Raw genomic sequence first — 14,971 nt, 5'->3', positions numbered from 1 at the left:
TTTGAATTTTTAATCTTTAACTTTTCACTTTTAACAGATGCTGACTCCTTGGCATGTCTGGAAAGCTAATAGACCTCGAACGGCATAGTCAGTGCATATAAATAAGCATTTCCTCATACAATAAAACTAGTGAAGCATGAAAATACAGTCTGTGCATGGTCATTCTAGCTGGGAAAACGCAGATAAGTTTTATTTTTGTATATTTCAAAGAGAAGCACGCTTAATGTTCTGTGAAACAATCTTCAGGAAAAGCAACCCGCAAGACATGTTGGCGGTTCAGACAGAAATTTTGAGATGCCTTTTGATGTTCTGGCTTTTCAAATGGATTTAGACCTCATGATTCTCTGCATTGACTGCCAGCTTTCATCTGTGATACACATTATGAACAACCACTATTAGATTCCTTTTAAACTGCAGCAAAATGTAATTAATCTAACTTAATAATATATCATCTTATGATAGTAGGCTATGAATAAAAATACTATGATACATTCTCCTAAGCCGAGGACCAAATGGATTCAAATCAACTTTTCTCAACAAGATAATTTTTAGCCGATGTTTGAGGAAAAATTAGTATCAAATCAGCAATAGTACCATCACTCACTGTGTAATCAAAATTGTTGATATCATCCAGACACAGGCAGTCAGTGAACACCTTTTATGTCCTTAACAGAGAGCTTTGCCATACATATATGATCTTTATAATAAAATTTAAAAAAATACAGCAAAAGGGAATCAAAAGATACTGATTTAAATCAACAAGTCACCATCAAGGCCACAATACAAAAAAAAAGAAGAAACACAACTGCTGTGATGTAAAGACACAAATTCAGCTTGTCAGCTCACTCTGGACCTTGAGATTACTCAGTTTCTCTGGAGCTTTTGATCCGTTCTCTCGGTCTTTGTGAACAGGTGAGGTCTGGTCACTTGTGATTCATCACTTTATGTACACATTTTCTACATCTATCCATGTCATACAAGCCCACATGACAGTGAAAAACTTGAACATCCCAAGGTTTATACAACTGAGCAAACTAATTTTGTGAAGACTGAAAAGGCAGCATGATGTCCTTGTGTGTAGATTAGCTTGTAGATAAAGGAGATCACCGCTTGTGTGGTTGTTTTATTTTGAACAGTTCACGTACTGTGTTTAATCAGAAAAAAGTCAAATCTGTTGTTTATGTAGTTGTTGTGTTTTTCATGTTATCAATAGTTTGCTTCTCTTAGGTTTTCAGTCCATGCAGCATATTTCAGGCCATGCTAGATTGTCACACAGAAACGGGGCGAGCCTTCAAGGCACAGCAGAAGACATGACGAACGAACTTCGACCAGCTGACATTCAGATTCATGAGAAAAACCACTGCAAGGAAATAAAACACTAAACTTTTGCAAATGCACATATTAAGACACATGGGTAAGGATATAATCCATACTTCATTTAAATAACAGAGTTAACATGCAGCTGTGAGACAGATGCAACAGAAACTTCGGTGCAACATGGTAGTGGTCAATTCTTCTGTCTGTATTAGCAACATTAACAAAAAAATTCCCTCTGCGAAAAAAATAAATGACCAACACCAAACAAATTCATACAACTAAACAAGTCACAACGTGTAAAACTAAAATAAGTAGAGATAATGGATCTAATTGAAACAGGTTGAAGTTAGTTTTAACATTTTAATAAATCAGAAAATTAAGATTGTTTTCAGGTTTCCACATCGTTATCCTTCACAAAATGTTTTCAAAAGGAAATTCCAGAATGTTCAAGGGTTTTTTTCCCCCTCAAACCTTTTTACAACATAAAACTGAACATTTTTGGAACTGCTTTGTTTATGGATGAAAAGACTATTCTAACATTAGTCTTGCGTGTGTCATCTAAATGTGCAGCTAACCGAAAGCAGCCATTTAGCTTACCTTAGCAACAACTTTCCAGGATGTTATTAGGAACACTCAAGAAATATAGTGTGTTCCATATACCTCAGACGTTGCAACTCAGAATGACATCAAACCCAGTTTGACGGAAATTTAACCTTTACAAACTACTTACAGCTACACTAAAGCAAAACAAGGCTGTACACAGAGTTTATACAAACAATGTAGAAACATGTCCAACTGATAAAAAGAGAACTATACTATGTGCATGACTCAAAGTGAATAAAATAAAACCATAATGTTATACAAAGTTAAATTAACTGTTTATTTTGCTGTCGTGTGTAGCAGCCACGTTCATTCTGAAGTTGAGGTTTCTTAGCTCTCAAGTTTGAATTTTGAAATCAGTGAGGTGTTCCAGTTAAGATTTTATAAAATGATGGACAAAGCATTCAGTCATGTGACCCATTGGTTTCTGAAGAGTGGTTTTGAAGCTCGTTTTTCTTTGTGCAGGGTGCCGCCATGTCGGAAGCTGACGGACACACGTCCACTGTAGGTCAATCAAAGTTAGCTCTGCCCCCGGTCCTTCAGTCGATTACTGCTAAAATATCTGCAACGCTGCCGCCAGATATTTACAGCAGAATATACCACTTCAAATCAAAAAGGACAGTCGGATTTAGCGACGCTGGGTTAATATAAAGGGGTGGTTGGTTCACTAAGCGCTCGAGCATGATGATTACAGGTGAGAGGAAGGGATAGCGGCTGGCCATTTGCTGAGGCGACTGTCAATCAATCATATTAGAAATACATTTAATGCTTTATATAAATTCTCCTGGTGTGGTGCAAAAAAATTCACCCCGCTCAGAGTTGTCATAGATATGAAATCAGACAACTGAGAGCGAAACAGTTTTTTAAACCAAGCTTTAAATTTGTTTATTTCTGTTCTAAAGTTGGACATTTTAATATGGAGGCCAATTGAAATTGACTTGCTCTTGCAGTCAGTTTATAGCGGTCAGTCTAGGAAGAGCAACGAATCTTAGTTCCGCATCAGCTTCAATGCAGAAATTAGATGGTTGGCTATGCTTGGAACTTGGAAACCCTGACTTCAAAGTTCTAATGGAACTAATGGAACTAATGGAACGCGACGAGTCCCGTTCCCTGCTCTGGACCAACAGCTTCACTCTGTGTCCGTTCTTGGTACTAAGTTAAGCTAAAAGCTGCTATGTGTGCATTAACTATTCATAGTTTCTGTGCCCTTTGATTTGTGCGATTGTCTCTTTATCTGACAACAAAACCAAATAAGAATTTACCAAAATAAACTTTTATGAAACTTGGTGGCTGTAAAAGGGAACGACGTAAGTCAGCAACTCCTTAGCATTCAAGTCAATATTCATTAGTAAAACAGTTGAAAATGTAAAAGAATAATGCAGCTGCAACATGTACACAGTCCAAACAGAATAATTAGGTAATATCTCACCGAGAAGGGAAGGCTCTAGAAATCTAGTGCTCTCCAGCCCCAACCGAAAACACAATATCAACACCAACAAAAATACTGTAGCAAAAATAGCAACCTGAAGTTGAAAGTAATTACAAAGAGGTTCAGGCTCAGTGAAGCTGTTAATGCCTCTGTGAAGAGAGTGTACATATTTTACAGTACATCTGAGTTACATTCGCTCCTCCGTCTGTCTGCTCTCTTGCTGCAGATGGCTTCACAACGAGCTGCCCTCACCCTCAGCCTCACCAAAGAACCAGATATCACCCGTGCCCAGACCACTCTGTCAGTCTGCCGGGGCAAGCCTGCTCACACCACCCACTCCCATGGGAACTTTCACCTCCGCTCATATCCAAATGGCATAGTGTCTCGCTGATAGAGCTCAACAATCAATCCACTACCGTTACTTTTAGCATCTTTGACTTGCAAATGAAGCCACAGAATCTTTGGGCATTTCATCATTAAACTGGAATAATCTGTAAGCTGTAAGCTAATGTTTTGTCTGTTGAGAGTGATACGTCTGTGAGACAAATTCAAGCAATGTTCTGGCAAACTGTTTATTAATGTGACGTTTTTTTGTTATTTCAGCTTCTGTATTCTCAAACTCTTTCCGTTTTAGGTTCCTCATAACTTCAAACAAGCCCGATCTAGACTCAGTGCCTAGGCATCTAAGTTAGAGTCTGGGAACAGTGGTGAAAATGCACCATTGCAGCATTTAATCATCTGTCTTCACCAGCTAAAAGACAAGTGAAAATGAGTCTTGTTGGGGGGGGGGTTGGTGTTACTGGTAGCCTACGGGGCTGTCCATGAGTGGGCTGGAGCTGTAGGGGTCTGCAGGGTCTTGGAGCTCAGTCTCATGGGTCTGGGCGCGGTTCTCCTCCTCCTCCCCCTCCTCTCCTGCCGCTGGGCCTTGACTTGAACCTTGGGAGGGGGCCATGGCACCGTATCCATGGTGCGCTGGGGAGGGCATTGGAGTCAAAGCCAGCTCTGGTTCAAGCAACACGGAGGCCACAAACAGCTGCGGAGACAGATCCACATGTAGACTGATTAGAAAGAAAGCCAGGGTAACGTCTGCACAACTAAAGGCCTCCCTCACATCAGTCAATCTTAATGTCCATGACATGAGCCAAAAAATACAAGTGCACTGTATGACAAGCCTGTGTATGGCAGCTGCAAGCAGTAAGACACGGCTCTCCAAAAATAACTGGCTGGGCTTCTGAATTTTCGTAAAGAGCATGTAACAAACCAGAAGGCTGTTGGAAAAATGTTTTTTTTTTTTTTTTTTACACATTTAAAGGAACCGTATTCCATCTGTAAAACATGGTGAAAGTAGTTTCAATGTTTGGGTTTGTTTTGGAACAAAGAGCCAGGACAGCTTGCTATCACTGATTGAACTATAAAATTCTGTATAATATTAAAAAATTGTGAAAGAGAACGTTAGAACTGCTATCCTCTAACTGAATTTCAAGTGAAAGTGGCTCATGAAACCAAACAATTACACTAAACAAAGCTAATATGCAGCTGATTAACAGTTATCAGATATTTATTAAAGCAGATATTACTGAATGGTCTCAGTGCACATACAGTTTTCAGTTTACCATCAACATGTATGTTAATATTGGAGAATTCTTCTTGAAATGAATAAATAACTGAGCATTTTCTTTTGTTTCATATATATATATATATACACACATATATATTTGCATATTCATCCAGAAACATACATGACTCTGGTGCTCTGAGGGATCATACACATTGTTATTTGTTGAGTTACAGTAGATAGTTGAATACATATTTTAAAAGATCACGTTATGTGTTTACTCATTAAACCTGTCATAGATGAGTAGCAGCAGGCTCCGAAGTTTACCCCAGAGTCAAACAAGCATATTTCTTTTTAAATCTTAAAGACGTAGAAATGGTTTTTACAGTGATCATATTGTATTATCATGCATTAAAAAAACAAAAAACAAGCAGTACTGTACATTGGAGGCTGTGGTGGTCACAGTATTTCTGTCTGGATCTGGGAATGTCCCCTCTGCCGGCCCCTCTGTCATCTGAAACAGAGACAGTAATGAGAAAATATTGATCAGAATGAGTTACATACTAATCATTAAGTTATTGTAAATCTTGAGCAATGCATTTTTTTCTATTTTAGTGGGATATGGTAGTGGGCAGACCTGGTAGCTTGTTGATTTGTCCGGTGACTTCCTAAGGCACAAGCGGAAGAGGTAACAGGCAACACAGGAGATCAGGGATGCTAAGGTGAAGAGGGTGATGGGATGCAATGGACCTGTCACGGTGCAACAAAACATGTGAATTACAATATCAATGTACATTAATTAAGCAGTGACATTTAGAAAACTCAGGGAAACTCAAATAAGCGAAGTAAAAGGAGTAAGTTGATAAATAAATAGCTGTAATGTAGTACCTAATCTGAGCACAGAGAAGAAGAGCAGCCAGAACATGCAGAGGATGGGAGCCACGATGACCTGGCTGGTGGCTGCTCTGTGGATGCGTTGGTTGAGTTTGGTGGGAACGTACGCGTAGTAGATGTTATATCTGTCTACCATGTGCTTCAGAATCACATAGAGCAGACCTGGGATAGACAAGGTAGAACAGAGACAAGCTGGATGATCAGAACCAGCAGGATCACAGGGAATGGAAACTTCATCTTAAAAGGGTTGTTTTGGTTTTTGTGAAGTGGGATTCTGTGATTTACTAATGACTTAACTGTTTCACCTGCAAATAGCACTCACAGCACTGTCAGTTGTGAGAACAAAGGACATATTCTGATGGGGAGCTGTATTAGATATAATTAGATATGGTATTTACACTACGCACCTTTTGCAGCAGACACACATTTACTCAGACACCACATTTTCTTTACCTCAAAATGTCTATGTTGCAACACAGACTGCATTACACAAGCCCAGTCTGTGTATGATGTAAAAGTAAAGCGGTGTAAAAAACCACAATACAGTGTTCACTGGAACTGCTTTAAAATGTATGAGGTTTTACTTGTTTTTTGATGGATAAAAATGGGTTTGAGGATTCTGAGTAGCTGTTAGCCTCATGAGAAATCTTCCCTGATTCTGCGGCTGAGAGTGCCATGACTGTCTGCTGCAGGTAAGACACTAACCACTAATAAGGACTTCACACATCCCCACTTAAAAAAAAAGAAGAAATGCATTACAGTATGGATATCAAGGCTTGGGCTTTAAAAATCCACACAACATGGTACAGCAAAAGGAAACGGTATGAAGGTTGAGAAAAATTGTTATCAACTAAAAAAGTAAACTTGCTGACAAAAATGTAACAAGAGCACACAAATTTTGAGAAGCAAAACCCTAAAAATGAAGGGCAGGATACATCAGTAAAGTCAGAAAAAAATAAGAGGAAAAAAACTCATAGAATACCCCTTCAAATATTTTATATTTGTTTTCCTCAGAGGATTTAACCTCTTATCTATGGATTGATGCAAACTTAATGGGATATTTTTTTTTTTTTAGATTTTTTTCCCATTGTAAAGAAATCATATCAGCATTTTTTTAAAAAGGTAAAAAGTTAACAACTTTCCTTTGCTGAACAAAACATAAATGCTGTACAAGCCTTTCTCAAACAAGCAAAAAAATGTAAATTACAACGGTAAGCAAATGAGCCCAAACCACTTACAACTTATATCTAATTAAACATAGTACAAAGACAACTCCGGACCAATGCAAAAATGTTTGTAGGTGGGAATTTTCCTGTATCTTGCAGAAACATTTGTGAATTTGACGCCAGTGTTGTCTTTACAGTTCAAACATGATCCCATTCCTGCCTGACAGGATCGACAGCCTCTTTTTTTTTCTCAATATGAAAGTGGAATGTGGTTCTTCATTTTCTTGCTGAAATAAGCAAGACTTTGTCTGAACAAAAAAGAACTTGCTTGGGTTGCAGCCTATGTGTCTTCAAAACTTGTAACTTGTACATAATATGCTTCAAAGATTTTTGATAATGACTATAATTCTGTTTTTGGGGCGTGATCTGGTTCTTATATAGGTTTTTTAAAACTTTATATTATGACCGTGGTTTTCCAAGTATGCCTAAGCCCCTGTTGCGATTTTCATGCAGTGTTTGCCACATGTATGCAGAGATGTCTTCAGATGCTGTGAATCTTTTCATATCAGATACTGTCGATGATAAAATCTCCAAATATTATGTTGACATCTTAAAATTGTCAAAAAACATTTCCATGGAGTCAGTGACAAAGAGGAAGATGCTCCTTTCAAAGCTAAGAATTTTACTGACCTATTGCCAGTTAACTTAAGTAGTAGTAAAATCATAAACCTTTATTTTCAAGCATTATACAATTTTTCCAGTGCTTCATTTCACTGATCCCATCTAATGAGATATCATATGCTGCCACTGAATTCATTTTTTTTTTTTTTTTTAAAGAATAAGATTTCTCACTTTCAACATTTGGCATCTTGTCTTGTGTACCAAAAATTAATTAAATATAGCGTACCAGTCGAATGATTTTCTGTTAATTGTACCTTTTAAAATCATGTAGAGGTTTCGCATTTTTTATTTTATATGTATACATGAGATATATTGAGAAAAGCTGTGTTAAGTGTTTGAAAAATAAATTGCAAAGCATTTTGCAGAACTTAAGGTAAACAGTTTAAATAAAAAATACAGATCTGTCCAAAACAAAACAGGTAATGTAATGTACTTTATTTATATAGCACTTTACAACAGCCTTTCGGTGTGCCAAAGTGCTTTACGGCAAGTAATAGATAAAAAGGAGGATAACTAAGAACAATCAAAAATAACAAAACAATAAAAACAATAAAATACAACGAATTCGAATAAGATAAAAGTTTAATCACACTACTGTGTGTTAAAAGCCATCTTAAATACTGTAGGTGGTTTTTTTAGCCTAGATTTAAAAATGCCGAGTTCAGAAATAAGCCGCATGTCTGTAAAATGCATGTAAAAGTATAGTGATGCATTGAAGGGGCCTATTCGGCTGAGAGAAGTAAATAGAGGCTTGCTGAGGTCTGGGCAGACAGGAGCAGAGTGGGCGTCTGGCTTGCAACTCACTGTGTCTGGGTGTCTGGGACTACAGCAGCAAATTCACACAGACTGTATCAGACTGGCAGGCAGTGGAGAAGAGTGAGGTTACAGTGTGAGGACGGACAGCAGATCATACACCATGGATGGGAGGCAGACGGCAGAGAAAAGAGGGTTAGATGATGATTGTACGTCGCTCACCAAAGGGTGTTATGATGGGACATGTGATGCTGTAGGTCATACTGACAGCAACGATACACATGGTCCAGGCATACTGCAGGCCAAACTGGAACTCATACGCTTGACTCTGCAGAAAAAAGTACAAACTAAGCACTTTTTTTTAGAGTTTGAATTAAAAAAAGAAAACAAAAAAACTATGAAAAAGGTAAAAGAAGAATCAAACTTCCAACCCGTTTCACATGGATCCTCTCAGCCTGGGACTTTGCGAAGCAGAGGCGGAGGGCGTACACCGTCAGGGCTGGTATGCGGAGCAGCTCCATAGATGTGCCGATCAGACTGGAGGTGATCACGTAGTTTACAAAAAACGCCCCGTTGTCAGGGAGAAAAACACACCTGCGACCACACGTGCATGAGTTTGGCTGCTGTCTTGTTGAGTAAATAATACATTTACAGTGAAAAAAGTATCTTAGAAGATTATCTTACTGGAATTTGACATCCTTCTCATCCAGAAAGTTGACATCGAAGAGCCAAGTGAAGAAGAGGTCAAGACTACAACAAAGACAGGAATATAAGGAAAACATGTAAAAACATAGCCAAATACAAATAAAATGGTGTAAAATCAAAAGAAAATAAGTTTCTGAAAGCTTTTACCTCGACAGACCAAGTGAGGGGAGGATGATGACCATGAATACCAGAAGTAAAAAACACTTGTGCATTGTAACTTGGTTCTCACCAGTTCTGAGACAGAAGAATATGATTATGCAGTGCATCTTAAGTTGTAAATCATTTCAAAACACTTTCATTTGACAAAATAAATTCCTAGGTTGAAGTACATTGTCTATCAAATCAGCTGACTCTACACATAGACTATTGCTGCGTACATTAGCACAAACGTCATTTTTCGCCCCAGTAAACAGTTGTCGATCCTTTGCAAAAAACTACAAATGCACAGATTTGTGGGGGTGGGTATTTAAAAATAAAAAAAGGTGCTTTAGGTGCTGCGTGAGATTTCTTTCTTTATACACAGTTGTTCTCCTCCTCCTCCAGCAGGCCGCCGTGCGCAGAGAAACAGCGCATGGCGACTACTGTGCATATCATTATCCCCGCATGGATATCTCTATGACAACCTGCCCAGAATAACAGTGCAGGGAGAGTGCAGGGAAACGGAGGGATGACTGGAGAGAAAAGAGGCTAAAAAAGGGGGGATAACTGAAATAACTGAGATGAAAATAAATAAATAAAAATGCTGAAAGATGAAGTGTCTTTTTAAAGACGCAAAGGAAGTAGAGTTTCCCATTTGAGGTGACAGTGGAGAGTTGTGGTTGACAGCTGGTCAGTACCTGGTCCAATGGGACTCAAAGAAGGCAGAGTAGTAGACGATGAAGGGCAGGAACACCGAAAACGCCCACAGCAACAGCGTTGGAAAGAACTGGGTAATGACTGGACTCTGCATTAGACAGGCAAAAGGGTTATTTATGTAAACCAAAAGAGGGTCAAAATGAAGCGCTGAGACCGAGAACTCTAACCCTCAAACTCTCCACAGGCCTTGTAACGTTGAACTTGTCCATGGTGTTGACAATGATGGCGGGAGTGGTGAGAAAGAAGAGCAGCAGGAAGAGGAGGATGTTGAGAAGGACGCAGCGGAGCCACCAGCGAGACCCACATACTGACAGGTTCTCCCTAGTGGTGGGAACATAAATGAGCCTCAGTCTTTTTCTATGGACAGGACATTTGAACACTTTGCTCTCCGCGAGTGGCACATAACTGAAATATCTATCTCAGTCTGAAAGAAAAAGCATAATTTTGCTGCACAAGAGTAGGTTGGATAAAGAAGGCTTTGATTCCCATTTCTAATGAAAAAAGTCTGCTTAACCTCAGATCCTGCGACTTGCTCCACAAGTGTAATCCATGCAAAAAGGCTGCAGCTACTTAGGTGTGCAGTACAAGCAGTACATGCTACCTTCTCTTTGGGTGATCGTCCATTCGTACGCATCACTCGGTTGTTACATAATCTTTTTGCTTTCCAGGAAAACAAATGAGAACTGTGGCTAATTAAATCAATCGAGGACAATCAATGAACTTTAGACAGCATCTGTGATCTGCTGCACACATGCAACAACACATGGAGACATACATTAGTAAAGCAGTAAGGAATAGTATTACTGAGGCAGAGACTGATAACTGAGATGCTCACATTTTCCCCTTTCTCAATAAATACACCCCCGAGGACCATCATTACAAGCTAATTATGCAGAGACAAGCATTACTAAAGCTCATACAGCTTTGGTCTAAAGTCCTGTCACGATCCATGGGATCCCAAAGTTACCAACATTTCAGGCTTAATCATAGGGTAATCTTTCTAAACTGTGCACAAATCATGCAAAATTAGACATTACACTCAGAATCTGTCTGTGTGGGTTTCCTTTGGGTGCTCTGGTTTTCTCCCACGGTCAGAAGACATGTAGGTTAGGTGAATACATCGGCTGTGCCACAAGTGGGAATATGAGCATGTCTATAAGGTGGGTAATATGTGCAGTGCATGCTGGGAAGCACAACAATGGCCATGCACGGGTTGAAAAGGGCAGAGATCTCTCAATTTTTATCTGTGATAAGATGAAGTATGACATATGTCAATGTGGAGAACTTTGTGACTTTGTGCAAAATGGTATGTCAAAGACAAATATTGGCGAGACTGCAAGTTCCAGTTTAGTTACTGGCACTCACCAGATGATGTCACTAGGAGCAGGTGCGTAATCCACGCCCCAATTGTGCGACTGGACCACAGTAGTGATGCTAGACTGCTGGGGTCTGCGACGACAGTGCACACGACTATAGTCCTTCACAATGCTGAAAAAAAACCCACAGCAAGAGGGATGGTCAACAGTGCAGAAGCAGTTGAAGCATCAATACATGGCATGACTACTGTGGTTGTCAGCTTGACAGCTGTGGTCTCTCCCTGCTGCGACAGTGTTTGTGAGGATGCTTGCTGCTTCACTCACACGGCTGTCATCCTCTCGTCACGGAAAGTCACGAAGGCGATGCCCAGCCGCTTCATGGAGATGCGGTTCTTTTCCGCATTGAATTCATCCGTCCGCTTCTCCTCTAATTCGCCGTAGTACTGCTCTGCATCCACCTGCATAAAAAGTTAGAGCGGAGGATGCACTGCTCACCTCTCCTGTCATTCTCAGACAGCCGCCACACGTACATACTTTTGCACTGCAGTGCCATCCGGTGGCAATATCCTTTCCCTGCAGAATATACATACCTTTTCAAAGCCACAGCTGTCACAGCAGAATATCTGAGCGCATGGATGGGTCTTGATCATGATCTTCCCCTCCTTTTGGGACTTTGTAGCGAAATACAGCCTGCCTTTCATCGCCTTGCGCCTGAAAAATAACAGCATCCTTAGTAAAAAAGCCTCCAGACTGTCGCTCACCTCTCTGAAGGTTTCCCGTTACCTCTCCAAGTCCAGCTTCATCAGCTTGTGGACGTCGTAGCAAAAGCGGATGTCGGTCACAGTGCAACTAGGGTAGGCCTCACTGGTGGGTGGAGGAGGAGAAGTTAATAATCACCATTCTGCTGAAGTTCTGGATGTACAACATGGATATCTGAGTTACTTGATCGTCAAACATAAGGAGAGGATTAATCTGGACTTAACAATAAAATAGAGAGGAAAAGATGTGTACTGGAAGTGTTTGGTGATGAGTCCAGGGTCGGAGATGTCTCTGGGTACGGAGGTAATCATCAGTGTCCTGGCTACCTGCAACAAATGATGCAAACATGTTTAACTATGTTTGTGTCAGTCCCATTTAGTCATCTATAAGCAAATTCCACCCACTTATAATCAAATTCAAACATCCTAGCTTAGCTAGTCAATGACGTAGATTGAATTGACCCGTTTTGCTTGTTTTTTTCCCAAGTATTGTAGAAAATTGAACGAATAAGATGTTCAAAGTTGCGGTTAAATACACTGATGTGATGCTGACAGACCTTCTCGTCTTCTCTGTAGTCGAGCCGCATCGAGTGGTGAGCCATGCACAGCAATGTGATGATGAAGTAAACCAGAGCAAAGATGCTGTGCAGCCACAGAAAGCTGTCCCTTCGAGGCACACCGACAAACAGAACAATTACAGATAGGCCGGTCGTTATTTTCATCGTTCTGGGTTTGGACTGTGTGATATGTAGCCATGCCCACAGCGTTACACTTACTTTGCACTAACATTAGCCAGTGTTGTTCTTCCAAAGTTTTCAGGACTGTCTCCTGTAGAAATAATGAAGCATGACATGAGAGGGAGGTATTTTAACTCGGCCCAAAGGAATGCACCTCCAATTCAGTTTTTGCAGAGTGAAGCTCAAATGAAGTGATATCACCATTCAGAGAAAATAATCTCCATCTCATTTAATTACACAACTCAAAAAAATGTTACCATAAAAAAAAAAAAAAAAAAAGAATTACACAGTTACTCCTAAGTGTGCTTTTTTAATTTTGGAACCCCCTTGTTTGCTGTTGCCATGACAGCCACTGTTGGTTTGTTTAATGACTGAGGGTGACACATTGGCCCATTTGAAGACAACCAGCGCTACTAAAAAAGTTTTTGTGGACAGCCCAGCTCCTTGTAGACCCCATAAAGGCTGCTGCCTCCATCCTGTTGTGGAACAGCTTTCTCAACACATCCTACAAAATAAGCACACAAAAAGACATTTCTGCTGCTATTTAACCACTGATTATGTGTACCAACCCGCCCCTGACACCTACACGTATATGTTAGGAGGAAATGAAGCACTTTCTATTCTTGCAGCCTGACTTAAGCAAACAGTGAATTATCACTGATACTGCAGCGACACCCATCCATCCATCCATCCATCCATCCATCCATCCATCCATCCATCCATCCATCCATCCATCCATCCATCCATCCATCCATCCATCCATCCATCCATCCATCCATCCATCCCTCTTCTATACCCACTTCCTCCTATTCAGGGTGACAGAGCATCCTTTTCTTTAAAGTCTAAATCATTTTGATTTCATTTCAGTTCTGTGAAACACTGGCTTAACCACACAAAACCTAAAGCAAAACTTTCTGTGCATTTAGCGCTTGTGTGCGATTGTGCCTGTGTGGCCTGGCCTCTCTCCTTTCGAGGTTTAAGGAAATCCCTTGAGATTTCAAACAGAGGGCTTAGCTAGACCGTCACGTGAGGACCAAAATACCCAGGAGGTTTCCGGAAAAGTTGACGGGCAGGATCACGGCCAAAGACAGCAGGGAAACCACTGTCATGAGCAGGACGATGTGGCGCTGGAAGGACAGGTATGTGACAGCGTCAATGCCACATTTGCTACGGATCTCCTCGTCCCTGTAGAAAGAGATGTGAGAATAGTCAGATGACTGAAAACCCATATTTTATTACATATCTGGACCAAAAAATAAAAAAGATTAAAAAATCATCTGTCTAATCTACAGTACATGCAGATGTAGTTATATGTGACTAAGAGCTAAATGAGTTGGACCCAGACAAATGAGTCTACCTAGAGCCTCTACCTCACCATGAGTATAAAACTGGCACCCTCACTTTGCTGTGAGCAGCTGTGGTTACCAGGCAGGAGGTTCAGGAAACCCAGTGTCATAAAATAGAAAAGCATAAAAAAAAGAAGTAAAGAAATGCTCCTTGGTTTCATAGCAGCCCACACATTGTGAACTTGCAGGGTGGGTTTGCACTTTCCCAGGGATCCTTGGGTGAGCCACCAGCATTGGGCGCTCAAAAAAGAAGCAAGCAAACTCCAGCATAATACTATGGAAACCATAGAGACCATAGAGATTGTTGTTTTTACAGGTCTAAATGCACTACGCGCAGTCAGACTCGAGCAAGTGCAAATATCCAACAGGGAAACCGCGGCACCAGTGGTCACATGAGCCCAGACTGGTTTGCTTTTGCTGCTAAATGAGATATAACGTGAGGCTTTACATTAAATGGTGACATCAGATAAGTTGAAAGAGGGATAAAAAAAAAAAAACAATCACAAAAGGGATCGACTTACTTCATATGGTAAAGAGATGAAAGCCACGAGCAGAAGCCCTGGAATAAAAAGAGGACTATAAAGATGACACATTTGTGCAAGTGTGTATACAGTACATCTGTCTACTTGTGCAGATTCCCTATTTGCATAGTAATGTGATCTGCAGAGTGACACCCAGATGGAGGTTTAATGGGTCTAGCCTGGAGCTGTAATCAGTTTACTGCAGCCTCAGCGCTGTGTAGGCACAGGGTGATGACTCCTGTCTGACTCTTTGACTTACACTGTTATAAACATGCAGGGAGTGACCTCCATCTATCACACAGGTGTCATAAAGTCACAGACAGGCTGTCTGAGTCATG

The 14,971-nt window shown here is 40.4% G+C and overlaps 1 protein-coding gene across 1 annotated transcript in view; it reads right to left on the bottom strand.

Annotated features, from left to right (window-relative positions):
- Nucleotides 1-658: 658 nt before the first annotated feature.
- tmem63c (transmembrane protein 63C) overlaps nt 659-14,971 on the bottom strand; it is a 40,738-nt gene continuing 26,425 nt past the window's right edge. The window contains exons 5-23 of the mRNA XM_061743936.1: nt 14,634-14,671; nt 13,809-13,951; nt 12,806-12,857; nt 12,587-12,695; nt 12,283-12,356; nt 12,055-12,135; nt 11,862-11,982; nt 11,596-11,729; nt 11,321-11,443; nt 10,123-10,276; nt 9,937-10,043; nt 9,248-9,334; nt 9,080-9,145; nt 8,827-8,989; nt 8,618-8,723; nt 5,790-5,957; nt 5,539-5,651; nt 5,344-5,415; nt 659-4,379 (exon numbers count right to left, since the gene is read on the bottom strand). Of these exons, the coding sequence (XP_061599920.1) occupies nt 4,143-4,379; nt 5,344-5,415; nt 5,539-5,651; nt 5,790-5,957; nt 8,618-8,723; nt 8,827-8,989; nt 9,080-9,145; nt 9,248-9,334; nt 9,937-10,043; nt 10,123-10,276; nt 11,321-11,443; nt 11,596-11,729; nt 11,862-11,982; nt 12,055-12,135; nt 12,283-12,356; nt 12,587-12,695; nt 12,806-12,857; nt 13,809-13,951; nt 14,634-14,671 (2,148 nt within the window). The 3' untranslated portion in view covers nt 659-4,142. The remainder of the gene's footprint in view (nt 4,380-5,343; nt 5,416-5,538; nt 5,652-5,789; nt 5,958-8,617; nt 8,724-8,826; nt 8,990-9,079; nt 9,146-9,247; nt 9,335-9,936; nt 10,044-10,122; nt 10,277-11,320; nt 11,444-11,595; nt 11,730-11,861; nt 11,983-12,054; nt 12,136-12,282; nt 12,357-12,586; nt 12,696-12,805; nt 12,858-13,808; nt 13,952-14,633; nt 14,672-14,971) is intronic.

Source organism: Cololabis saira, chromosome 16 (genome assembly GCF_033807715.1).
Source record: "Cololabis saira isolate AMF1-May2022 chromosome 16, fColSai1.1, whole genome shotgun sequence".
Taxonomy (NCBI): Eukaryota; Metazoa; Chordata; class Actinopteri; order Beloniformes; family Belonidae; genus Cololabis; species Cololabis saira.
This window is presented reverse-complemented; position numbering and strand designations above follow the sequence as displayed.